Raw genomic sequence first — 27,316 nt, 5'->3', positions numbered from 1 at the left:
CTTGCTCATCGGAGCTCTGTGTCCCGGTCACAGGAGACCTAGCGCCCGCACGCAGCCAGGGCTCGCCCCGAGACACGTCCCCTGGGACGAGAGGTTCTCCACCCCGACCTTGCCACCGTAGCTGAGGTGATCACCTTCCATTCCTCAGGCCGGGCGGGTCTCAGCACGAGCGCGCCAGCTGAGGTGGCCACCGTCCGCGAGTGGCCCTCCGGCTGCCCTGTGGCCCCACGTCCTTTCTCAGTCTCGCATTGAAGGTGACGTCAGGGGGTGAGGGGGGATGCTTAGGACGAGAGAGAGTGTCTGCGGTTGGCAGCCAGTCTCCTGGCTTTCCCTGCAGAGCAGATAGAGACTCAGTAAGCGGGCCTGTCTCAGGGTGTTAGGCTTTTATTGCAAAGAGCCAAACTCCTGGAGTCCTGAGCACAGGGCGTCTCTTAGGCGACAGAGCAGTGACTTCATCCCGGAGACTGTAGGTTCTTCTTTGTCACCCTGAGGGAGGCAGAGGCTGGGCTCGGGCGAGCGCCGGCGTGTCCGCAGGCAGCGATGCAAGGCGCTTGCAGGTGGCTGTTCTCCCGTTCGGCAGGGCTGCACTCCCCTCCCTTAAGCCGCTCCTGAGGCTTGTCCCCGTGTGCGCAGTCCTCTGACTGGGTTCCCGAGGCTGCCCCGGGAGGCCCAGGGCCAGGGGAGGCGTCCGCCTCAGCGCCTCCGGCCGTTCTCATCAGCAGTCCGTGATTTCGCGGCTCCGGGAGGATTTCCTCCCGTGAACGTCGTGTGCGGTGCACGTGCCGGGGGCGGAGTGGAAACGCCCCCCCCCGTCCCAGTGTCCACTCCGGGACAGCACAGCCACCCCAAGCGACGTGTGGCCAGAAAGGGTTCAGCCTTAAGTCCCAGGGCGCTCACTTGTCCTCATCTCCCCAGTTTTGCCTACGTGCAGCGCCCTGGGAGGAAGAGCGGTTTTGCTTCTTTAACCTGGAGGCGGAAAGCTTTATGGTGTCAGCTGCCAGAATCGAAGGCACAAGGAACAAAAGGTTTCCACCTCCCCCCACCTCCAGAGCCTGGAAGGCAGGGTGGGGAGGGGGGGCTAGGAGGAGGAGGAGGAGAACTGCCAGCTTGTGATCCCAGTATATTCTTCCCAAGGTGGTTTTTTTAAAAAGAAGAAGGGGAGGAGGCCTGGAAGTGACAGTTTACATTCTCTAAAAATTCTGGAACTCCAGTTCCTTAAGAGTCCCTGAAAGGCGGGCATCTAATAGCTGAACAGGACACAGTGTGGCATGGGGTCCCTAAACAGTGGCCCCGGTGCCTCAGGCTCATCGGTCACGTCCCACCTCTGCCTCCACCGGTATCCCCCAGCGTAGCTCCTTGCACCCGCACCACCTCCAGCTGCCGTGCAACTTCGCAAGCAGGGGAGCAGCTAGGTCCCTCTGTGCCCTGCTGGCCGTCCACCCCGGGCAAGCTTATCCCCACAGCCGACCCTCTGCTCCTAGTGCAGCCGTACTAGGTAGATGCCCATGCTAGGTGGGCAGACAGACCCATAGCACAGATTCCACGGGGAAAGGAGGCAGGCTCAATGAAAAGTTAAATATGCAGGAAAGGCAAAAGAATGTTTTTGAGATCCCGTTGCTGCTGCCGAGTCAGTGATAAGAACCACTTTCCTCAGCCACTCTTATGTGCTGTCATTGGATTTTTGCTTTCACCAAGGCGTACGGCGTGGAGAAAGGACAGGCAGACTCTAACGCCCAGGGCCTTGGAGGTCGGTGACCCTGAGGCCCAGTCCTTCTGCCGAGAGAGGTGGGCCTGGTCCATTCATTGTCTTGTGTCCCTCAGCTTCCCCATTTGAAAAGGGCAGCATCAGAACATCCACCGTGCTCCTCTGATAGAGCGTCGGGAGCTGCTGCCGTGGTAGGTGTTTTTGTAGGAGCAGACCGTAGAGGCCTTGACTGTGACGTAGGGATGCTAGGCTTCTCCCTCGGCCGATTTATAAGCTGACCCTCCATCCCAATTTCTCCATCTGCCCAGTGGGGACCGTGATAAAGAGCACTGGTGTCCAGAGATCCTCGTGCGTATGTTACTTACTTCTGCAGACGAGGTGTTAAAGCAGCCAAAGCTTTCGTGGGAAAGAGCATCAAGGCGGGAGCACGTGGCCAGCTCGAGCTGCCTTCCGGTCGATGAACCAGGACTTGACACCAGAAGCAGCCTCTTTCCCGAAACAAGTTATGCGAGCATTTCTGTCAATGCTTTATGCAGGTGCTGGTTCAGTGTAAAGAGTAGAACCCCTCTCCCTGTGCTCCCCCCCCCCTTTTTATTTTTTTAACCAGAAAAGTAATTTCTGAAAATGAGAATTCCCTATGGCAAAAAAAGAAGAAACTCATTTCTAGTCATTTGTTCTGAAATTTAAAGACAGGCAGTGGTACACTTTTCAGTTAGTGGGACCCAGAGACTGCTGGGTTCTGGGAACTGCTCCTGGATCCGTGTATTTGTTGAAAGAACAGTTCTCTTTCATGCTAGTATTTTGCCTTCACTAAAGACTTGCCATTTTCAATCAAATATTAATAAGTGTCTCCCATTAGCAGCCCTGCAGATCAGGGGCGCTCAGTGTTTCTGGTCTCAGTGCCTGTGGCTGGCTCAGCTGTTTACAAAATAAAAATAAAGGGAAATGAAAGCTCGGCTGCTCTGAAAAGTACCTCCTTCATCCTCAACCAAGGTACGAACCCATCAGTGGGAAAGTTTTAAATGAAACCACTGATTATGATGAGGGAGGGGTACCCCTGGGAGGTTCACTTTTTTTAATTTTATTGTTATTGCTTTTGCCCAGTTCAGCTACAGGAGGGAAGACAGAGGAGGCGGTTGGCAGTCCTGGCTCCTCTCATGCCCTCTCTCCTCTGCCATGGCCCCTTTTAAATCCCTCCTTGATGGGTGCTAAGCTGAGGTTCCTCCAGGCTTGTTGATTCAAATCAGAGTAGTGGGCTTCCAGGACCCACTTCTTTGTACCTATCAAGCCTTGCTATATACTTTCAGTTAGAATCATTGCCTTTATTAAAAAAAAAAAAAAATCACCATCTACACATGAGCAAGAACGACTGTTTTAAAAGGCCTGTAGTGGAGTTCCCATTGTGGTGCAGCGGAAACGAATCTGACTAGGGTCTGTGAGGATGCGGGTTCGATCCCAGGCCTCACTCAGAGGGTTAAGGATCCAGCATTGCCATGAGCTGTACTGTAGGCTGCAGATGCAGCTCAGATCTGGCGGTTGGTGTGGCTGTGGTGTAGGTCAATGGCTACATCTCTGATTCGACCCCTAGCCTAGGAAGCACCATATGCCACAGGTGCCACCCTAAAAGAAAAAAAAGAAAAAGAAAAAAGTCCCAGGGTTACTCACCAGCACCCAAATCTGTGCCAGGTTTTACGACAGACCCCTTCTGCACCACCCCCCATCCCAAGGAAATTCTCAGCACCTGCCAGGCCTGTTGAAACCCCTCACCACCTATCAGAGCTCTGCCTTGCTTCATGCCATATGCCCACAGCTAAACATGCATTTTTCCCTTGGGGGCAGTAGCCCATTCTGCCATGTTTTTCTAACCTGGAAAACCTGGTTTGAGATGCTTTCAGCCAGTCCTGGTCCTCAGATCCTTGTGCAGAGGCCAGTCGGCTCCCAGGCCTGCTGCGTGAACCTTCATTGAGAAAGCATCCCAGGTGCCCCGAGCCCACCCGGGAAATGATCTCTTTGCTGTCAGGACCCCACAGCCTGAGGCTTCTCAGCCACCGCATGTATTGAGCACGGGTCACCTTAGCATGTCGATTTCCTAAAGTACACATGTTCTCACTTACCCATAATCCCACGCGCAGGGGACTGTTTGGGTTCAATCTCCCGGGTTTGCTGCATCATGGCAACTGAGTGTCTCTAACTCAGAGACAGTGAAGGAGCTGATTTCATTTTTCTCTCCCATAAACTGCAGTCAAGAGCTTCACTGCCATTTAAGGTAACTTTCAGCTTGTTTAAGAATATTCCAGCTGTGTTTATGGCATTGCAGCACTCTCCTGCCAAAAACCCTTGACAAATGAATTAGCGATATTTTCAGGGACGTTGGCACGTACAGCCTGGATTGAGCCGTTAAATCCTCATTTGTTTTCGTCCTGTCTGACCAGGATATTGGGCTAGGGCTGTTGACTTTTAAAACAAGTGCACGGAGAGGACGCACTTTTGATGGTGACATTTTTGTCTCGCTCCTGTGGTACCCAAACATTCAGATATGTGGAAAGCTTTATCGAACGCCCCCTGGGTTATTGACGGCATCCTGTCATCTCGCCCTGGATACACCCTTCCAATCTCATCTCCAGAATGAGATGCTGCCAGCTGCTAAGTCCTAGTCTGCAGTCAACCTCAGGTGCCATAAACCAGCTCTCTCTCCATGCCAGTTTTCAATAAACTTCCCCAGCCTTGGGGACTGTGCATTAGGCTATTAATGTGGGGACGCTCCAAATTTATACCGATAGCCTATGTTTAAAAACCCTGCTGTTGCTCAAAAGATACGGTGAGGAAAATTGACTGCATTAAGATGCTTCGGCTGAAGAGGAATTGATCAAGGTCTTTGTAGGCGGAAACCTCCTCCTGCCACGGAAGTTATTTTAAATTACGCTTCCTTCGGTTGAAACAGAGCAGCCACTGCTCCTCTCTCAAACAAAAAGCAGAAAAGCAAGAGGCGCTGGCATTGTATATGCTTTTAAGTGCCTCTACTTTTTTAGTTGTTGTTTTTTTTTTCTTGTTATTTTCTTTTTTGGGGGGGTGGTGCAGAGCAAGGATTCATCTGATTCTCTCAGAATTCCCTTGCAGCCCAGAGAAAAGGCAGAACACCCGAGCTAAGATCTCCTTTCAGTTGAAACGACAGGTGTAATAGACGTTTCCCAAACCCGCTCCTGTGACGGGGCTTGGTGCTTCCCTTAGATCCTGTCTGGAGGAGGAAATTACTTTGAGAAACCTTTCCCCAGTCCCTCATTTATCTATCTGAGCAGCAAGAAGGCAACCTCGCTGAAACACAAAGAATTCAGCTCCTTTCCTTTCTATTAGCCCTCTCTGACATTCCGAAAGTGGAGACGATAAATAATGGCAAGCCACATTATAGGTTGGACACATTTACAGATGGAATTTTTGCCTTTTTTCTTTTTTGACTGTGATGTATTGAGGAGATTTAAGACAATAATATAGAAGCTGTCTTCCCCCTCCTCCCCCCCAAAAAAGTAGCTTCGTTCTCTTAGGACCTGTATTCTTTTTTTACCTGCCATCTAAGTTCTCCTGCATTTTGTTGGGTCGCCAGAGAACTGGCTGATGACATAGCGCAGGTGACTGTCTAGAACAGGTAAGGGCTGACCCTCCGAGATCAGAGCACTTGTCCCCGCAAGACCCAGTGGCCTCCACTGTACCCAGAAGCTCGTTTTTAGAAGGAGAAGGAAACAGTCATTTGCGTCCAGCGGAAAGTCATCTGTTTGGCTTGTAGAAGACGCCGATGGTCCATTTGGACTGTAGAAGCCCTTGTGATCCTATGTTGGTAAAAAGCCACAGATTTGAGGCCTTACCCTAAAGCCAGTGTGTCCAGCAGTGCCGAAACCAAAATGAAAATTGTGCCATAGGACCACCAGGACCTCCTGTTTTAGAGACACCACCCAGGTTAACAAGCTACCCATCCACAAAAGAGGAGGTTCTGACGTCGCCTCACTTCATCCAGAGCGGCAGAGAGGGTGACTCCCCGTGCTCCCACTTGACAAATGACACCGTCATTTTCTCCCTTAAGTAACTGAACACAACCCACAGTATGGAACTTGACAGATCCCCCTAGGAGACAAGTTCTCTCTTACCGCACCACTGCCGATAGCATAAAAAGGTTAAAGAAGTCATCAGATTTGTCAGATCATTTTTTTGCATGGGATGAGGATTGTATAATTAGAAACATCCGTCAGGCTGTTAATTGCAGGTTTCACAGAGGATAGGGCAATGCTTCAAGTTTATAGAGACATAATTTCATTGTTGTCTTGCTGAGACTTTTCTTTTGAGACCTGTTCATGGGCTAGATCTTTCTCCCAAAGTTACTTACAAAAGTCCCGCCTGTCCAGGAATAGTGGTAAATGTGTTCGGTGTGGTGCCGTATCGATGGGGGTTGACGTTTACGTGGTTTTTATGCCTTCCCAACCCCCATCTGGAAACGGTCAGTTTGGCACCGGCTCCCAGGTCATAAGAACAAGTGACAATTGTCAACGAAACAATCTTCTTGACCCTTAGAAGCCGAGTTGGGCCAGGCTTCCCGTGGGTTCAGACCCACCTCTGTTGATGATCTCTTGTGCCTCTCCCGTAGTTTGCAAGATAAGAATTGAAAAGAGAAATCTCTTCGTGTTAGGTCCCCTGTTCTCAGTGCTGGTGATAATGGGAATGTTTGGGAAGAGGTGTTACTTTGAAATGGAAACTCAATCCAGGGCCTCCGTAATGTCAGTGTTGAGCGGATTCCAGCATGGGAGCCATCAGAAGTACTGTCGTGTGTCTTACACTCTAGTACACACACCATCCAGGCGTCTCAGAGAAGGCCACCAGATTGCTTCTAGTGATGACAAAAGCCAAGGCCAGTGTAGATGTTGAAACAGCTTCACCAGCTGCTGTACTGCCAGACAACTCTGTGGACTAGCTTGGCATCCTTAGCGAGCTAGACTTCAGGCTTCGATAAGGACAGCTTAACAGAGCAGTGGAGGAGAAGAACCTCTCAGGTACTGAAGAGGTTTCTTGGGATTAAAGATGACAGCATGATGCAAAAAAAAAAAAAAAATGCATTGACTTACTTCCATGACTGGATGTTGTTGTGCTTTGGGGGCGATGGGCAGGCGTGGCTTTCTCTTATTGCTGGTTGATTAAAAGGTGCTAATACAGTATTGACTTGATAATCTCACCAGGTACACGCACAGGGCAAAGGAAGAAAAGGTATTTAGAGACTCCAGTGATATCCATGCCCCGAGCCACCCACCCACCGGTGGCTTGGATGTAGCACATTGTGTCTGGCTTCCCGGCCGCCGCCGCAGCAGCAGCCGTCTCACGTGACCGGAGCCCAAATTCCGCTTGCACGCACGCACGCCGAGGTGACAGCAAGCTGCAGCCCCTCGGTGTTTAGATCTGCTTCATTTGGAAATCTTTTAAGGAGTAATAATAATAATGTTTTGAGGAAATTGAGTGGAACACTAAATTATTCTCTGATACCTAAGTTCAAACTGTGCAAGACTAAAGAAGCTGAAAATCAATGCACTTTTAAAGTCATTAGAGATCATAAGTGAAATAGTCGGCATTGCTTCAGCTAAGCTTTTAGTGTGCCGTGGTCTTATTATAAAATCAGCCTGGATCTGCATTAATTTCACAGTCTTTTCCTCTGAGAAGCCCAAGGGTGCAGTGCATGATGAATAAAATGTGCATTTCAGAGAAGGCAGTGTTTTTATTAGTGGAAAGGGCAGGGAGCCATGTAGCTGGAACGGTGACCTGCGTGGTGGCTGACACAGCTACGGGGAACAGGAACGGGCACTATAGATTCTAGTTCTTTTGCAGCAGCAGCAGAAAATAGCCCTGGTGAGTTCGATGGGTCTCATGGGAGACCTTCAGAGGTGCGTACGTTGTCTTGTGTCTGCTACACTTGGGGTCAAACCTCTGACGGAATCCGGAAGTCGCCACTTTCGAAAGTCATGAAGACTTGATACAGGAAAGAAATCCAAAGCAGATGTTTAAATTTTACTTCATACGCACGGTGGAATATTCCCAGAGTAACAGAGCATTTGTTTTTTGTCCATCATTAACAGTTACTAAATAGTTTGTACAGGATTGGGGTATATCTGTTTGGTTTTTGAAAGCATCGATGTATATTTTTACATATATCTGGTTTTTTTTAACTTCCCAGAAGAGATGAGGTATGTTGATTTGCTGACATTTCGAGCTGTTGGAATCTATTTGCTAATTTGCCCTGGGTGTGAGGATTGCCTTACTTGCTGCTTTTAAAAATCAAGGCTTATGTTTGAAATGCCGAGCCCAAGCGGGTGGATGCCCTAAGATAGTCAGCCAAGGAGAAAATGCAAAAGAGCAGCGTTTTATTTTATAAAATGCAAACCAGGTCTTGTGAATTTCAAAACCCGAGGCTGGAAAAAGAGTCCCCAGCCTCCTTGCCCTGGACTCCATTTTTTAAAAAAGTAAATAAACCAATCATGCAATAGCTCTTTCTGCTTTGGTCAGATTAGCAAGTCAGCACTGTAAGTAAAAAGCAACACAAGATCAAACCAGAGAGAGAAGTTGTTGATTTCATGTACTACTGAGAACAGTGTCGTCCTGTGGCGGTTCTCGTAGACTGTGTTGGTTTAACAAGCGTCCAAACCTTTTGTCTTGTTGTTTTTTGTCTTTCCTGCTCCCTGTCCCCTTGTTTCCCACAGGCTGTGCGTTTGTCACATTTTCTACAAGGGCAATGGCACAGAATGCAATCAAAGCCATGCATCAGTCTCAGACCATGGAGGTACTGTATCATCTGCCCTTTCTTTGTTTTCTTTGTGCAAATGGTGGGGAATGGAAAGCGATTCTCTCCTGTGTGGATTGTTCACATGACAATCACAGATGTAAACTTTTCACCATCTCTCTCTCCCTTCCTTCCTATTCCTCCTCCTCCTCTCTCTCTCTCTCTCCCCCTTTCTCTCTCTTTCTCTGAATTGTTCCCCTGATGACTGGAAATGCACCCAGTAAAAACCTCCCACGTGCTCTCCATTCTTTGTCGAGCCTTTTCCTGCAGTGGCCCGGGTCCTGCCGTGGAAAAGTTCACGATGCAGTTGACACCCAGGACCACATGTACCTCAAGGATCAAGTGCGTTCCCCAGCCCGGGGGTGCTGTGGATTCAACATTGACCGGCCCCCGCCCCACCTCCAAATTGCAGCTGGCCCTGTGCTAAACCACAGGGTTCCTTCTGTTTTATTTTCTTCTCAATGTGGAGTCAAGTTACCTTTAATCTAGATGAACAGAATTGTGTTTTTACATCAAGAATGTTGGAGAAAGTTAAGACTTCTCCCGTGTCCGTGCACCTGTGCACTTGTTCATGTATGAGAGTCCCCTAAAAAAAATGAGATTCTGTCACCTCACTGAAAAGTGAACCACCACCAAGAAATGCAGAGGCTCAAATTTGGTCCCCTAAGGAGAGATAGTACCTTTAGGGGAAGATAAAGAAGCTGGTGCGCATCCACAAACGTAGCCAACGGCTCTGTACTTCTAGTCTGTGATTTGGGTCATGGCCTTTCAGAATTTTGCACAAAAGCATTCCCAGAGTGATATGCCATTACTTATTCTGTATTGTCTGATCGAATCCTTTGGGAGCGCATGTTCTGCTGTATTATGTAAACTGTATCTCTGTGTATGGGTGATCTTTTCTGGAGGTGGCTTTGTAGTGTTATCCAAAGTTATGTTTTTTTCATCTTTTGAAAAAGAAATTTTTTTTTCCGTTTTATTTAATGTGCAAAAAGTTCTTTATTGATTGAGCTTCTTTTTTGCCTCCATTTTTGGGGGGTTGTTTTTTTTTTCTGTTTGTTTGTTTTTGTTTTTGTTTTTTGCCATGCTGCATCTCCCAAAGCATGTGGGAGCTTAGTGGTCATTATGGGTCACATTGTGGGCACCCTTTTTCTGGGGAGCCACAGGGTGGGGGGGAGTGGGAGGGGGGCTGAGGAGTGTGCATGGCATTGTCACTAAGTGTTGACTGTACTTTTCTGAGTTTTGATACCAGCACTGCAAAGCCTATTGTCTTTCTCGAACTTCCTTTTGACTTTAATATTCCTAACATATCTTATATAATCACTGTGTTTTCCTTTCAGTGCAATGCATTTTTAAGACACTCACACACCCCCCTACGTGAAGGCAAGCTCAGGTGAAATTCGGCCACAATAGGAGATAATTGGCAGGATTTGAAATTCCTAGGAATCCAGTCTTGAACAACTTGCAGTTACACACATGATGGTGTTTTTGCTCTCCCCGCCCCTTTCCTCTGACCTCGGGCGGTTCCATTGCCATGGATCAGCCTGGTTTCCAGCTGCACATCAGTGTAGAGATGAAAATGAAGTACTGTTCAGAAATAGAAAGTCTTGACCTATATTTATTATCTTTCATATCTGTGTGTTGCTTTCTTAATGATGTTTATTTCCTGTAATGGAGTGATGGTGTACCCAGATGGGTCTCAGATGATGACGTTTAACCTGAAGTCTTTCAGCTCTGTTGGAAACCCTGCCACCCCCGGTCCCTTCACCCAGGGCCCCCCGCCCGAGCGGAGGTGTGTGTTCTCCCATGTCCGCAGACGGAGAGCACCAGAAAATACCGCAGATCTGGGTACGAACCCGAACCAAGAAAGTCACAGCCTCTGAGGACAAAAAGAATTTGCCGTAGAGAAGGGGCATCCTGCTGCCTCGACGGCCTTGATCCCTTCTAACTATGGCTGTCACCAGACATCAAACGCTGATGCACTTGTTTCTCAATCTGGACATCCATGCTTCATCAGAGGGTCCCTCAGACAGAGTTCTCGTTGAACTCAAAAACCTTGACCTTTAGATGGAAGACTGTATGTTCCGCAGTCTCACTTAGAGTCGCTTTCTTGTTCTGAATTAACGACATTGTTTTCGGGACTCTGTGCACATTGCGATTGTGATCAGAGAGATGTGAACTTGAAATGACGTGAATGTTCAAGGTGAAAAGTGGCACCTTGACCTCCCACTGTCCTCCCGCCTCTCCCCATCCAGATTTTTCCTTTCCTGGTTTATAGGAGTCATTTTTGAGCTATAATCACGGGCCCAGTTTTCTTCTTTTATGTATATATATATATATATATTTTTTTTTTTTTGGTATTTAAGAACGAAAAGCCAATAGAACCTGTCCTGTTAGGAGGAGATGCAATAATTTGTTACAGAACAAATCTGATACAATAACAACCTTTTCCCACGCAAAGCCTTTGCTCTCAGTAATTTCCACCTCCGCAGTGTTCTGCTCTCTCGAAAGCAATGAAGCACTGAAATATAGAGCAGACGAAGAAAAATGAAGTATAGAATTTTTTTTTTTTTAATGGTGGAACTAGTACTTTTATGCCATTTCCTGACCCTTAACATCGTGTCCCGTGACTGTGACTCTCCCAGCTAACGACCAGTCCGCTGGCGGCTCGACCTAAACAGTCACTTTTCTCACATTTTGGGGGTGATAACAGACACTGTAGCCTCGCGGATACGTAGCTTCATCCCCACTCACTACCCAAGATGATGAGAGAAAAAAAAAAATGCAACTTTGTTTTTTAGGAGAAAGAAAACGAATCCACAGGGAAGAGAAAAGCTCATTTACATAGGAATATAAAATTTCTGAGAGGAGCGGAGATTCTCTTATCATGCTGAGTTTCAATAAAAGTCTTTTTTTAATCACTTGGGTAGAATTACTTCTTTTTATCTCAGCAAAATTTCACAGCGTTAATTGTGATGAAACGTGCAGGCAAAAGCTATATGGAGAAGGATGAGAGAGGGTTTCCGCTGAGTCTTTTACCAAGTGGCAAATGTTTAAACTGTGCTTTCCAAAGGAAGTCTTCCTCCCTTGAGGGGTCAGGCCCTTACTTTCCCTGATGATTTTTGTCCATCTCAATCTTGAATGTGACCCTGGGCCGTTTCTCACTCACTACCCCTGCTCCTTACCTTTTAAAGGAAACGAACACAGGAGTTCCCGCTGTGGTGTAGTGGGTTAAACATCCGACTGCAGCGGCTCCAGTCACTTTGGAGGCATGGGTTGATCCCCAGCCTGGTGCAGTGGGTTAAAGAATCTGGTATGGCCAACAGCTACAGCTCGGGTTCAGTCCCTGGCCGGAGAACTTCCGTATGCCACGGGTGTGGCCATAAACAAAGTTGAGGAAATGGACACAGAAGCTCCTAGAACAACGAGGTTGATTAGGAAAAGGTGCCCAGTAGCAATCTCTTCCTGCCACTGAGGATCTACCTCCTTTGACTAGAATATGCTCCTGGTATTTAATTTTTGATTTGCAGTAACTCCTGGGATTACAGATGGAGCATATTTTGACGCAGGAGGAGGAGAGACCTTTCTGGAAACATGGGGACACGGACATAGGTCCATGCCTCTGGTCCCCACAAATACCTCCTTCCTCCATCCACGTTCCTAAAACGAAGCTCGATCCTCTTGATTATGTTCCCACGGTTGCCATGACTCCCTCGGTTCCAGAGTTCAAAGATGCGTAACTGAACAGTGGAAGGAGTGAAACAAAAAATAACGCAAGGCAGTTTCATCCCCCTTACAACACCCCCCGCCCCTTGTCCCCTGCTCACCCGTGGACACACAAAGGCAAGTCCATCTTTGAGACACGCAAACCATGAAGCTTAATTAAAGAACGTGCCTCAGGCCTCCTGTCTGGGAGGAGGTCCCGGGATGGTGCAAGGAAGACCCAGAAGAGAGAAGGCGAGGCGGTGCAATAACCAGAGCGCCCGAGCAAGTGGCTTCACCGACCTCCTGAGCCCCTGACACACCAGTGACAGGACCCGGAATTTTCTCTCGATGGTACTATTCCGAGAAGAAGAAGGACCCTCAAACCATTGCAAAGCCAGGCCAGCCCAGCCCCGCCCCGTGCGCGCCAGGCTATTTGAGACAGCTAGACCCAGTGCTGACTGCGTGTGGTGAGCGGAGTGGACCAGGCTGTAACCCCTCTTCACTTTCCGCTGTGTCTGACCACAGGGCTGCTCTTCACCGATCGTGGTGAAGTTCGCGGACACTCAGAAGGACAAGGAGCAGAGGCGCCTCCAGCAGCAGCTGGCACAGCAGATGCAACAGCTCAACACTGCCACCTGGGGGAACCTGACGGGTCTGGGCGGCCTCACCCCGCAGTACCTGGCGGTAAGTGGGGGGAGGGGCTCCCCGGGGAGAGAGGAGCTCGCCTGCTCCTTGGCCCCTCAGGACATCAGCGACCTCATCCTCGGGGCGTTGTGAATGCAGGAAGTTGCCGAAAGCTGCCTTGATGCAGAGCCTGTTTCCAGCTGAGGCTGCTCAGCAGCAGCACGGGACTGATTCCGTGCTCAGCTTGGTGGAGGCTGAGCAGGGTCCCTCAAGGCTAATCCCGCTTTTGCAGCTTAAAATCCTATGTCGGGAATTCCCATGGCGGTTCCCATGGAACCTGATTGGTATCCCTGAGGACGTGGGTTCAATCCCTGGCCTCGCTCTGTGAGTTAAGGATCCGGCGTTGCCGTGAGCTGTGGTGTAGGTTGCAGCGGTGGCTCAGATCTGGTGTGGCTGTGGCTGTGGGGTAGGCTGGCAGCTGCAGCTCTGCTTCGACCCCTAGCCTGGGAACCTCTGTATGCCGTAGGTGCGACCCTAAAAAGCAAAAAGAAAGAAAGCAGAGTAGGAAAAGCAGACAGACAGAGTGAAGGGCCACCGTGGTGATCAGAGCCTCTCTTCCTAAAGACTCACCGTCTTGCCTCCGGAAGGGTGCAGCCGGCTTGATTGAGGATGACTGAACCCGACTGAGGCGGCTGGGTTGGAGCGCTCACTGCGCTGCTCAGTTCAGTTCGCTCCACATCAGGACCCGAGCTGGCGTCCCCGTGGCACGTGCCCTCCCGTGGAGCGATGTCACCCACATCAGATGTTTATCTGTCTGAAACCCCACGCCCGGCTCCTCTCAGGCCAGGCACGCCCCGTTCTCGCAGCCCTCTCTTCCGTGGCATTGTTTCTAAACTCTGGCCTCCTTGTTTTGGCCTCCGGGCCACCCATTCCACTTTGCTGGTGTCTTTGTTAAAACGCCACAGCCAGGACAGAAGACACCTCCTCCAGAAGATCCGAACGGCGCAGCGCAGCGCCCCCTGGTGTGGCCGTGGAAAGAGCATGACCACAGGGCAGCTCACCCTCCTCCAAGGTCTTACTTATTTAGACTTGACCTACCCTCGAGCTATGCTGCTCTGCCCACTTGTCTGCTTCGAGACCCAAGTGCTGGACTACACATCTGTGAACTTCGTATTGTGCATTTGGGCCCGTTTTTCTAGTCTTTGTCAGTGTGTGTGTGTGTCCTGTCCTAATTCTGTCCTGACCTTTGACCTGTCCCTCTCAGGAGCGTTTGACCCTTGAGCCATGCTTTGTTGCAGAATCAGCACTGTGCTGTGAAACAGCCCTCCCTGTGACCTTGAAAGGTGAGGTCACCCTGCTGGTTCAGGTGAGGAAAGGGAGAGGCCCTGAGGTGTCTCGTAACCTTAGCCAAGATCATGAGCCACCCTGCCCCAGTGCCCGCTGGGGTCTGACATGTCATAGGTGCTTGTGACAGGTCAGGATGTCTTGCGGGAGAAGTGTGCCCTCCTGTGCTCCTCTGCATCCTTGATAAAAGCACTGACTGAGTTTACCGTCACTCTCAAGCCATTTCTCCATCTTATCCGCAAAGACCCCAGGGACGATTCCACCGCATGTCTTGCTAAAATCTGTGCCAGAAATTGTATGAGGAAAAAGAAAAAGGAGTCCAGCTAAACAATGATTTCTTCTCTCTCCTCTCTCTCCCTCTCTTTTTAAGGCCACATCTGCAGCATATGGAAGTTCCCAGACTAGGGGTCCAGTCGGATCTGCAGCTGCCGGCCTAGGCCACAGCCACAGCAACACAGGATCTGAGCCTCGTCTTCGGCCTGCACCGCAGCTCACAGCAACGCCAGATCCTCAACCCACTGAGCAAGGCCAGGGATCAAACTCACATCTTCATGGATACTAGTTGGGTTCATTACTGCTGAGCCGCAAGTGGGAGCTCCTGAACAATGATTTGTTTTTCACCAGTGTGTGCTTTCTCAGTTGTCCACAGTTTAATTACGGGAATGTCTATCAGAGATAGATGTCAGGCCCACCTTTTCCTAGTTTCTGAGAACCCAGTTTCCTGCTTCACCATTTCTGGAAACCAGGACACACGTGCCTGGCCTGTCTCCCCCACCCCACAGGGCACGGAAATCTCGGAAATCTCGAGCGTGTGTTTCTTTGATCACGTCTGCACGTGATTTCCATGCCCTGGATCCATCTCCATGTCGGTTATAAAAACGTGTTCTGTGCTCTGACCTCTGTCTGTACTCTCCCTACTGCTGGCCTCCGTCCTTTCTCGGCCACTTTCTGCCCCTTCTTGCGATTCGTCCCCTTTCCCTGACGATCTCGGAGAGCCTTTGGCCTTGAAGGCACCCCGCCTCTTGCCTTCATTAGGGATCCTGCATTCCTCAAAGTGTCTTCAGAGCGAATGTACTGTCCCCAGGCTCTCACTTTTAAAACTATCTAAATAGGAGGAGCGAGTAAGGGCTTTGCAACCACAAGAGACTGGGAAACCCAAGAAAGCCAAGCAGATAAGAGCCGTCTCTCATCGAAAGGGACAGTCCCCGGCGTCTTCCTCTTCCTCACTGCGTGTGTGTGCGTGTGCATGTGTGTGATATCCGGCTGGCGGATGACACCAGGTCGAGAGAGAGAAGTGAAAGGTACAGACGTGCTCTTCCTGGCAGCTGTTGAGAATCCCCCCAACCTCATGGTGACTAAAGCCCCTGGCATTTCACTCTCCTCGATGCTTGTAAGTCAGTCGATAGGTGCCCATTTCTGAGTCCCATCCAGTGCTAGAGTTGCCTTCTTCTTAAGCTGAGAAGACCTGTACCTACCTGGAGGAGTGGCAGTGCTGTCCGTTGAGTTCTGCAGAGCCCCCACGAAATTCTGAGAGCTCAGTTTTTAAAGAGGGACTATATCTGGGTCCTCCTAAGCTCATGGCATGCTAGCCGTTTCTCAGGAATAAATTTGGTGAATCCACGCCTTGGGCACCCGTGTGCTTCTGCTCATAGGCGATAACTCGGTGCTTGCTCCCAGGTACAGACGCTGGCTCTGTCAAAGGACCTCACCAAAAAAGAGAGCGTCAGTCAGTCCAGGCAAACGTAGAGCACCTCAGTTAACCTCCGATTCACCCGAGCTGGTCTCGAGCAGCAACCACATGCCTTTCCCTTGTGGTACCCACTGTTCCTCCCTGGGGGATAAACGGATTTGGGGGCAGCTGTAGGGACAAAATGCAGAGGCCTTTTCCAAGCTCTCTTCATTTCTTCTTTAGAGGATGCGGATGTACTTATCATGCGTGGTGTCGGCATACGTAGTACCAGATCCTTCTAGGTTTTGGCAAATAGTTCCTGCTCTCTTCCCGCAGAGCCCGTCTTCAGATGGGTGACCTTTGTCTTGGTCACATAGTCATGGCTGTAAGTGTGCAGCCGTGAATAGCTACACTTAGTTCCAGCATGACACGATGGACCCTGAGCTGTGGAGGAGACGCGAGGATGGACCTTGATTGACAGAGATGAGTTAGGGTAACTGCTAGGCTCCAGAGAGAGAGCATTAGTCACGCCATGTTGGTTTCCATAGATTTAACACCTGGTTGTTAAAAAGAGTAAATTGATTAATTGTTTTAAGGCAGCAGCTTATTGAGTTTCCCCAGTGTCTGTGTTTCTTAATAGAGATCAGACATTAATATGGATTTACAGCCCCAACTCTGGGAAACTTCAGCCCGTTAATAGGCAGCAGCAGCCACCTATGGAGCTGTGCGGGAAGTGGGAGGTGGCTCCTCAGAAGGCTTGGGAAGCTCATCACCTCCACTTCATCTTGGCAATGCATTTCTCTGTTCATTTGCAGCTTCTGCAGCAGGCCACCTCCTCCAGCAACCTGGGTGCGTTCAGTGGCATTCAGCAAATGGCTGGTAAGTCACAAGGCCTTGCCTTCGACCTCGTTGCTGTGGTCTGAATTGGGGGTGGGTTCAGAGGGCAAAGAAAAGAAGCAGGGCAAAGAACAAAGAATAATTACCAGCCCTGTTTGCTTTCTGGCTTGGGTGTTAAAATCGGTTTCTCAGACGTTGATCTTCTGGCCACGGCATTTCCAACAGTTATGTAAGGACAAAATTGGGAGGCTGAGAATTCCTGCTTCGTATACTCTAGAGTTGGTTTTATTTAAAAAAAAAAAAAAAAAAAAAAAAAACGGGTTTGATTACTGGGGGATTTCCAGCAAGATTCCTTATCCAGGGCAGCCACAATGATAGGCATTCCTCTAAAATTTTAATAATCAGTCAAGACAAATGTTCTGACCTCCATCATGAAAGCCAAGCCTGCAGGCCTGTGAGACAGTTTGCAGTCCCTGGTTGACCACAGGCCCTTAACAGGGTACCTTCTTCTACCTGAGAACCCTGGTGGCAGGATTGTGCATCAGAAGCTTTTATGCACAAGCATAATCTTTGTTCTCGAGAAAATCAAAGTGTGACTGGCTTTGAAAGCTAGCTCATGAAGAATTTCTCTTTATAATGAGCTGTGTCAGTAGTAACTGAGGTACGGTGATTAGCGAAAGGTCACACCTGCTGTGTCACCTTCCAGGCTCATAGTCTTACTCTCCACGGGGCCCGGGAAGGTAGCCCGCACCACGAATCAGACGCAGATGCCGTTAACCTGCCCTAAGGAACAGGGCTTCTTCCTTGTCTGATTCCAAAAGGACAGGGGAGAGTGGGTGAGGAGAAGAACAGATTTGGGCCGTAGCAGCCTCAAGCGTGGTGTGTTCTAATCAAGGGCACCCCGAGTCTATGAAATGAACCCAGGATGTGCAGAATGAAAGCCTGATTTCTTTTATTCAAAGGAGCGGAAACTCCTTTTTCCTTTTCTTGTTTTTCCCAAATGCATATCCTTGTTTCTTTTTCCTTGATCCACTTTTTTAAAAAATGGTTTATTTATTAAGGTATAGTTGATTTATAGTGTTGAGTCCATTTCTCCCATAGGGCAGAGTGACGCGGTCATTGCCTTATATCAGCTCCCATCACAGTCTATCCCAAGAGATGGAGTATCGTTCCCGTGCTGCACAGCCCGACCTCATGGCCCATCCATTCTAAATGCAGTAGTTTGCACCACCTAACCCTAGACCCCCAGGCTACCCCACTCCCTCCCCCCTTGGCAACCACAAGTCTGTTCTCTGTGTCTGAGAGTCTGTTTGGTTCTGTAGGTAGGTCCACTGGCGCCATGTTTTAGATTCCACATATAGGTAATATCAAATGGTATTTGTCTTTCTCTTTCTGACTTACTTCACTTATTTGCAGAGACTTTGAATGAGCATACATAGATTTCTCCTCCTGTGTGTTCAGTGGTTGTCTGCCAGCCTTCCACGGTGGCCTCCAGGGCTGACGGTAACTGGTCTGATGGGACCTACTAGCCTATGGTGGAAACAATGCTGAATTACTCATTGAGCTGTAAATCTGTTGGCCCCACCAGCTTGTTCTGCTGTAATAAAGCCTTTGAATTATTAGGGGAAAAATACATGTTAAAATAATAACTAGTTAAATCATTCTGCAGCATCTTGATGAATACAGCTGGGGAAGCTGGCCTTGGAGCTAAGAATCACATTGAACGGTTGATTTATTTTCGGTTCTGTGAAGGGAATTGGAGAGAGCAAAGTGAAATATTCAAGGAGTTTTCTGTGTTTTAAACAGAGAAAACCACCACATCCCAAGCTCTGAAATAAATGCTAAGGTTTGTCTCTCCAACCGATGCAGGATTTGTTTGGCTTCTCATAGTACAGACCCATCCCGATTCAAAATAGGGTCTTCCTTAGAGGACGCCTCAGGCTCTCCTGTCCCCACAGTTGAACTATGTCAAGAAGGTCACTGGGTCCTGAGGCTACTGCCACGTGTGTCTTCCCGGGTGGACACAGCGTGCTGTCATCCTTCATCAGGCTGTGTGCGTCTGTGGCTGCAGCTCAGGTCAGGATGCCAGCATCTTCCTGCTTGGCGTGCTCATTTAAGAACCCCCAGGGTATCTGGGAGCCACCTTACAAGGTGTGTGGAGCAGAGGGCTCATTTAAAGGTGGTCTGCAAACACTCTCGGCTTTCCAAAATACCCCTTTCTCAAAACTTCGGCATTAAATTCAGCACACTAGGTCTGCCCAGGCCGTGGGATAGAGCACCGAGTGGCCCATTTTCTCCTGTCACCTTGATACTGAGAGCATCAAGGACACAGATGTCAAGGCTCTTCTGTAACAGGTGCCCTTCATTCCTAGGGAAAATCAAGTCTCACTTAAGTGTCGGAAGCATTGGGGTTTTGGTATTTCTTTTCAACAAAGTGATAGAGCCCTTTGCCCTTTTGTCTTCCCCCAAAAGCAGGCTTAGCTGTTGTCACTGCCAGTCACCTCAACCAGTCTTATAAAGTGGATTGGTAGTAGCGGTCACTTCCTGGAGGAGGTTCTCCCAAGGTACCCCTCGTCCTCGTCCCCCTAAAAACCCTCACTTCCTTACCGTCCTCTCACCTCTGAATACCCTCACTCACTGCTGCTCCAGAGGGCACAGCCGTGGCCCCCACTCCTCCAGGCAGCACCCGTGACTGCTTCCCAGTGGATGCATCGCAAGTGAGTAGAAATCAGCAGATGCAAGTTGATGTTTTGGAGACATTCCCAGTGGAGCTTACGTGAGATGCCCAGTTTTGGAAGTCAGAAACTTGACTGTAGCCTGATGTTTGAGCCAAAAGCCATTTTATAAATGAATGACGGCATCTTCACGAACGAGTTGTCGAAGATGGGAGATTAGTGGGTTGGTCCAGTGTCAGACACGCTACACAGCGCGTGGTATGTAACATACTCGGTGGAAACCGTCATGAGGGAGCCCAAGAGGTTGCTCATCTGAAACCCCACCCGGGGTGGGACTCTTGCTAACCGAGGAGACGGTAAGAGTGAGGCTGGTGACCGCCATGCTTCAGATGCAGTGTTCGTGTCCTCCAGGGCCGTGTGATAAGCGCCACATGGAAAATTCAAGTACCACAGCGGAGAGCACCATCCCCAAAAAGAGCAAACTATTTCTGAAAACAATAATATATTGTGAACACCTCTCAGAGCTTTGTGGCCTGTCCTTCAGGAGGTTGAGGCTGCTCACCAGAGTCTAAAAGGTCTCATTTGAATGAGTAAACATTTTTTTTATTTGAGGAGAAAATAAAAGAAAGCTGGGGGAAAAAAATTTAGGTGACAAGTTCCTAAGTAGTTACATCAATAAAATCAAATGAGGCATCAACTATACTTTTTTCCAAAAAAACCCGCAAATAATGGCTTACCATTTTCCTTTCAAACTAAAAATAGCTTCAGATATGTTTCATTGTTTTTTACAAGGAAATAAATATGGAACTTAAACACCAGAAAATAGGTTAGTAAGGATCAAATCTTTATACACAGACTCCTTTTATGCATCCTTGAAGTTGATTGATTTGACTTTCCCTCATAACTTCTGATAAAACATGTCCCATTTCTCACTCAATTGTAGTATTTGTTCCATGAATCTCTGAAATCTCAGAATCTTGGTGTCTAAGTTCCGGCCAAGAATCTGAATTTTTCTGAAGAAGAAGGAATAAGGGAAAAGTGGCTTTTCAGTCTTTAGTTTCTGTATAACAGCTGTCATCTCAAAAAAGCGTCATGTGAGAAAAACAAGGGTAGTATTTGACCATTCTGTGACGATTAGCATCCCATTTTCCAGGTGGGGCAACTGAGGCTGAGAGAGAAGTTCACTGACAAACTTGCCCCAAGTCACTAAGCTAATAAATGGCAGATCCAGATTGCAGATGGGCCTGATCCAACCCTGACCTCCCTTTTACCCCCAAGCTGGTCAGAGGGTGTTCCTGTCCCCACACCCAGGTATGTTCCTGTAAGCACAGGCTCCAGTGACTGCACAAACCGTCAAACAGGCCAAATAACAAGTCATAGGAAAACCTTGCTCAAGAATGCCAACACTGTTCAAAATGAAGCATTTCAGAGTCAGTCCCAGGAAAAACACCACTTTTCATTCTGGACAACATTGCAAATTTATTGAGAGGGGATTGCATGCTGCTGGGGGAGTTATTTTTCTAGGGTGAGGGCTTGTTGGTAAGAAATCTCAGAAATTATGAAGCTATGGCCAAAGAAAAGAATCTTGTGATAAATAAGGGAACACTCCCTCACTCGAATTCAGATGTTCAGTAAAACTGGTAGTAATTCGCTTGCAGAATTAACTGGTCTGGGTTTCCAAAGTCACAGTGAAGTTGTAGAGTGCAGATAGTTGCTTGAAACAACAACACAGCAACTGTTTTAACCGTTGGCGACCTGCCTCCAGAGAAGCCAGGCTTAGAATGTGTGTGACAGAGACTTTTGCAGAATCTGTGCTTCAGAGGCTGGCTGAGACCATCACTCACATCAGGGACACACTTGTGAGGTGTGCATCCAGGACCCACAAAGACCTCAAGTTCTTCCCGAAGCTGAGCCTCCCATCCTCCTCTCTCCACGCTCTCTCGGGGAAGTGCTAATAGGCCTTATGAGAATGTTCCATAGCCACCCATCTGTCACTTTTTAACAGACCTGATTGGCAAGCACTTGTAACAACTGACATCTGTTCTTGCTTATTGATATGCAGATTTATGGTAATTGCTCTGAACAATAAGACACAGAATTACCTAAGGTGAACATTAAATTAAATTTTCATGCTCTTCTCCTTATAAATAATTTTTTTTAAATCTTCAGTTTCAAGTAGGCCCAGTGCACATCTGTTTGGTACAAAATTTCTTTTAGAGAAGGATTTTCTCTTCCCCGAGTAATAAGTGAAAAGTTGAACTTCTGCATGCCCAACTTTTTTTTTTTTTTTCTGACCATCTTGGTCTTGGCACGCTGTCGGGTTTCCTAAAACTTATTTAAATGTTTTGCATTTCTAGCCACCCAGATTATTGCCCCTGGCTTGAGGGGTGCCTACCCGAGCCAAGTGCTTGGGAGGTTAAATAGAGGTGGTTTTCCTTCTCCGAGAAGAGCTGTTTGCGGAGCCAGAACCAGCATCCAGCTCCTGTCTGGTGCCCTTTCAGGATGACTGTGCGGGAGTCGCAGTGATGAGACTAGGACTGGGTCGGGGTGGAAGACCAGAGGCACTGCAGAAGGAGCTGAGGAGGAAGGGACAGGGTGATTTTCCACACCCCCCTGAAGAAAATAGACCAAGACAAAGAACCAGAAATATGAATTCAGCGTGAGCAGAAGCAGACACCCCTGTTGTGATGGCTGTGGGCCTGGCGTCTCAGCGGGTAACTGGCGGGTAACTCTGTCCTGTCCAGGAGCTGAGTCTGCAGCAGTGTGAGGTCTGGAGAGGCAGCGATGCCCGGCACCTCAGGTACCCAGTGATGCTGGGTGATACAGTTAAGGAGGTAGAGGGTGAAACCTGAGGGTGTCCTTGTGAGGCTTCTGAGCTGCTTTCCCGGCTTGGGCCAGATGCCTTTCCCTGCACAGGGTGGTCCCTGAGCCCCTTTCCTAAACAGGAGAAGAGCCAGCACATCCATCACCAGGGACTGGCACTGCTGTGGGTAAAGAGTCCCAGGATTCGACCCTGAGAAAGCATCCCTGGTGCCCTGAATGTGACCCTGGACATGAAGAATGAGACAAACCGGGCAGTAGCAGTATTTCAGAGGCCTGGGCGTGGTCAGGGATGTCTTCTCTGGGCAGGTTTTGGGGATGGACTGGATAGTGGGCCTGGGACCTCTGCCTGACCAGACAGAAGGACACAGCACAGGGAACAGGTGCTTCTGTTGCCCCCGGCCCACGTCCAGGCACAGTAAGACCCACAGGAGGCCAGAGGGAGAGCCTGTGCCTGCTGCCTCCACGGGACCCCCACTGTGGTTTCAGCCATCTGCTCAGATGTTCTTAGAAAGTCTCAGCCTGGTTTTGATTTTTCTTTGGCTTGATGGTACCTGGGGTTTTTTGGTGGGAACACTGTTTTCTTTCCTCCTTTATCTGTTCCCTCTGCACCGTGACTCCTGAGCTCTGATTTCTTCTCCATTTCTCCTGTCGCTGTCACCAACCCCAGGCCTCTCGTTCAATGGTTTCCTACTAGGACTGGCATCCCTTTCAGATTATCCAGAGGAAGCAGGGGTCCTCCAGCTCTTGAGGGTCTGTCACCCCAAAAGTTGGGCACGCATCGCATGCACAGTTCTTCATAAAACTTCAGGGGAACCAAAGAGCCCCTGGATCTCATCAGGGAAACTTGGGTGAGGAGCCCACCAAGTTAAGGTGGTGAGCAGGAGGGAAATGGCCCCTCAAAGAAGGAGCCTGCAGCCTGTTCACCGAGGAAGCGGGACCCGGGTTCGTGAGGCCTGTATTCTAAGGATGGAGGAGGGGGAAACACTTAAGGAGCTGAAGGGTGACTGAGTGACAGACAAGACGTCATGCAAAGTTGTGCCGTGGTCCCTGGTTAGCTGGGGTCTTAACTGCCAATGAAGATCTTGGGTCAGTGTCTGGCCCTCTGGGGCCTGGGTACCCAGAGGCCAAGCTGGAAGCGCTGTTGCACTCACATCCTCGGACCCCATCCTGGGGACACATCCCTCACCCGGCAGCTGTGCTGAGATGCTGTTGAAAGGAGCAAGGCTAAGCTGGGCCAGTGGTAGGAGCCGGTGTTCATTCACGTCCGATGCCCCAGCCCCTCTCCTGTGAAGCCCTATGTCCTTCCTCCCCTTCCCCCCCCCATGCCTCCCCATCATCCCTGCACTTCCTGGGTGGGAACCAAGAGAACAGAGGCTGGGTGGGCAAGGAGGGAGGAGAACTGGCCTCCTTGTCCCCGGAGCTCTGAGCTCCCGTGTCCTCTGTCTGTGACACGTAGCACAGCTGGAGTGCCTCCGTCATTTGGGTCTGTTACGCCTGCTAAGTAAGCATGATTCTCAGGCCTGGCACGTGCTTTGTCCTCAGTGCCATCGTCCGCATTATTGGGGGTGACGTTGTTGAGGTTATTATCCAGCCCGTAGAGCTTCCGCTGCCTCCCAGTTGTTCCTTAGCCTTCAATGTTCTGAAGCATTTACTCAGGTCCGCTCATCTTAGTCTCAAGTCGCAGCCAAGAATCTGAGCAGCAGATAGGTAAGCCCTGTGCTCAAGGCCGGGGAGGCCGGCGGAGGGGAGGCGGGCCAGGACAGGGAGTCAGGTGTTTGGGATGGAGCCCACACCCTCCCTGACAGCCCACACTGCCTCCGGGAAACAGTGGTCCTTGTCACTGTTGTCACCAGCAGAGGAGCTCTGCCTTCTGGGCCCAAGGAACCCAGGCCAGGATGGAGGGGAAAATGTGGGATTAGGGCCGGGACCGGGGTTTCACCCAGGAGGCACCTGCTTCTCTCCATCTAACCGTCCCCCTTCTCCATTCCCTCAAAGCCCTGAGACGCTGGGGTCCCAGCAGCCTTTCCCGTCCACCTCACCTCTGCTTCCTGTGGCCCATGTTCTCTCTCCACGCAGTGTGGTTGTGACACCGAGTCGGCCCTGCCCAGCAGGGTCCTGGAGCCTGGCCTTGGCAGTGGAGGCGGGGGAGGCGGAGCCGGGGGTCCACCTGTGGGGGACAGATGATGGGAGGGGAGAAGCAAGGGACATGCAGGGAGAGGACAGCAGAGAGAGAACCTGTGTGTCCCAGCCGTGCTCTGGGACAGTGTTGAGTGTCACTGGATGAGATAAGAAAACGCACAATCCTGATAAATATTTGTAGAAGGGATTAATTAAGCGACAGTCAGTATTTGAAGCTTTCATAAATACTAAAGAACCAAGAAAGAACAGGGAGAAACCTTGTTTGCAGGCAGTGCTCTTTAGAGCAGTTCGGGGCCGTTTCGTGATGCTGGTGGCGGTGTTCACCCCACATTTGGGGCGCTGTCCAGCACCCGCTGTGAATGTAGCTGTGCGCGTGCATGTGTGCGTGTCTGGGTGTCTGCCGGCTTTAGGCTACGGCAGCATCTTTGTCCTGGGGAACTTAGCATCTAACTGTGAAGGTGAGCAGTCCGCCCAGGTGGTGTGAAGTCAGGTTGTGCTGAGAGGCTGGGCTCCAAGCACCGACAAGGCGCAGCCTCGGGGGGGCCGGGACCCAGATGCATTACTTCCAGCTCCAGAACTGGGCAGCACCGGAACCATGGCTCCACTTGGCGGGTCAGAGCAGGCAGGCATCCTGGAGGCCCTCCAACCCCGTCCAAGAAGGGTGGCTCTGCTGGTCCTGAACCGAGGCCGGATGTGCAGATGCCAGCGTGGGTGCTCAGCCTTCTCTGCGCAGCTGTCTGTTGGCAGTGGTCTGCACTCAGGCTCATGTTCCCCCAGGTCCGCTTTCCCGGAGCAAACCTGGAAAACAGGTGCTTTCTCACCTCCCACGGTCCGTCAACCCCGCCCTGTCTGAGCCCTGACCCGGGGAGGGGAGGGCTGCTCCTGTGACTGGGGGTCACTTTCACAGGTCCCCCCTGTACTTTGTCCTGCTTCTGAGCTTCCTCAGAAACCATGTGGGTTAGAGAAACAGGTGCCGGCTTTCCCCCAAGGCCACCAGGGCTGGGAGCCTCCTGCGAGAAGGGAGAGCCTCATTTTGAGCAAAATGAGAACCCTTTTTGCAGCAGAAACTTGAACAACTCTCCTCTGAGTAGAAATGAGTCCTGACTAAGGCAGTTAGGATGGAGGAGTGGGGTTAAGTGAGCCTGGCGGCCGAGGGCTCCACACAGTGGCTGGGGGCTTCACAGGTGTGTTGCTAGAACGTTCTCTCAACCCTCCATCAGGCCACTGTCTCTAAAGCAGATGAGATTTACTCAATGGACATTTATTAAGTACCTGGATTTGAGATGTAAGAAAGCAAGATAAAGCTGGTGGCTTGACTTCAGTATCTTTCTGTGTAAAACTCCACTGCCTGGGGGGAGAACCAGTGTTTCCTGCTCCTCAGTTGTACGGGATAGGGAAGCAAATCATGCAGAGAGACTGAATGTACAGAGAACACTGGATTAAGAAATAGAGACGTTCCCATTGCGGCTCAGCACTAACGAACCCGACTAGGATCCATGAGGATGTGGGTTCGATCCCTGGCCTCGCTCAGTGGGTTAAGGATCCGGCGTTGCTGTGAGCTGTGGCATAGATCACAGACGTGGCTTGGATCCCACGTTGCTGTGGCTGTGGTGTAGGCTGGAAGGTGCAGCTCTGATTGGATCCCTTGCCTGGGAACCTCCATATGCTGCAGGTGCTAAAAAGCAAAACAAAACAAGTGTTTGCAGGGAGAAGTTTAGCAGCAGTAATAAGTACCAGCAGCAGCAGTTGCTACATTTACAGGGGGCTTGCCTTGTGCTGGTTACTGTGCTCAGAAATTAGCATTCACTGTCTTGTTTAGTCTGCACAACCACCGTATGAGGTGAGGTACAGCCACTGCTACCGCTCACTCATGAAGCAAGAAATTTGCCCAGAGTCACACAGCAGACAGAGCGAGGAAACCAGATTGCTGCAACTTTGGAGAGAGAACTTTTTAGTGAATAAAGCATCGCTTCTTCTGTGACACTTTGTTGGTGCACCTGTCAAGTTAGGGATGGAGCGTTTACCTTGGAGCCCTCCCTGCAGCCGTGGGAGCCCGGATTGTGCCTTTCTGGGTGGCTACGTGGTAGAAGGCTCGCTGTGCGCAGTCCCCATGGAAACCTCTTGCTGGTCTTCTCTGATGATCTGAGAGCCTGGGAGGAGATGGTTGGGAAGAGGGCCCTGGGTCTGGGCAGGCCCTATGGTGACGCCTGAGCCCCCCGAGTATGCCATCTCGGGGCCCTCTGCCCTTGTCACCTGCCCTCCCTTTTTGGAAACCAGCAAAGCGGGCGTGTCAGTGATGGTGCGTTTCTCTTTCCCCTGCAGGCATGAATGCTTTACAGTTACAGAATCTGGCAACGCTGGCAGCAGCTGCAGCCGCGGCCCAGACCTCAGCCACCACCACCAATGCAAACCCTCTCTCCACCACGAGCAGCGCCCTGGGAGCCCTCACCAGTCCTGGTAAGGTGGCCTCCTGCCACTGGGAGTGGGGACTCGGGGACAGCGCGCCAGCCTGCACCACCCGCCCGCCACCCCAGGTGCCGAGTGCAGGGTGAACGTGCCCAGACCCAGCCAGGCATAGGGCTTGACTGTCTGTTTAATTTCTTTTAAAGAAACAAAGTTGGGGTGCCTGTGTGTCTCCTCTTCCAAGGGTAAAAGGAGAAGCACTTCCTGCAAGGGAATCTACCCCGTTCTTGCTTCTCAGACCTTCCTTTTGTTTAAAAACTGCTCTGTCGTCCCTTCAGCCCCACACACCCCCAGTTGTTTGGAGCCTCCGTCTCTTGGGAAAGGTGGTCTCTCCTGTGTGTGTGTGTGTGTGTGTGTGTGTATATATATATTTTTTTTTTTTTTTAGAAATTTAAGAACACTCCGTTAAATCTCAGAATCCCCAGTCGCTTCCGTGTGGCAGTCCACAGCCGCCCCATCCTTTACATCTGACTTTAAAAACACCAAGGTCTAGGAGCTCCCCTTGTGGTTCAGCGGTAACAAACCCAACT

General features: G+C 50.0%; 1 protein-coding gene across 11 annotated transcripts in view; it reads left to right on the top strand.

Moving 5' to 3' along the window:
• Positions 1-27,316, top strand: part of CELF2 (CUGBP Elav-like family member 2) — a 549,068-nt gene that overhangs the window by 473,045 nt on the left and 48,707 nt on the right. For 8 of the 11 annotated variants that reach the window (XM_047755098.1, XM_047755100.1, XM_047755102.1 and 5 more), the window contains 4 exons: positions 8,431-8,510; positions 12,738-12,896; positions 16,665-16,728; positions 26,646-26,780. In XM_047755098.1, coding sequence (XP_047611054.1) covers positions 8,431-8,510; positions 12,738-12,896; positions 16,665-16,728; positions 26,646-26,780 — 438 coding nt within the window. The remainder of the gene's footprint in view (positions 1-8,430; positions 8,511-12,737; positions 12,897-16,664; positions 16,729-26,645; positions 26,781-27,316) is intronic. The other 3 variants (XM_047755107.1, XM_047755103.1, XM_047755105.1) reach the window with 3 other exon arrangements.

This window comes from Phacochoerus africanus, chromosome 12 (genome assembly GCF_016906955.1).
Source record: "Phacochoerus africanus isolate WHEZ1 chromosome 12, ROS_Pafr_v1, whole genome shotgun sequence".
Taxonomy (NCBI): domain Eukaryota; kingdom Metazoa; phylum Chordata; class Mammalia; order Artiodactyla; family Suidae; genus Phacochoerus; species Phacochoerus africanus.
This window is presented reverse-complemented; position numbering and strand designations above follow the sequence as displayed.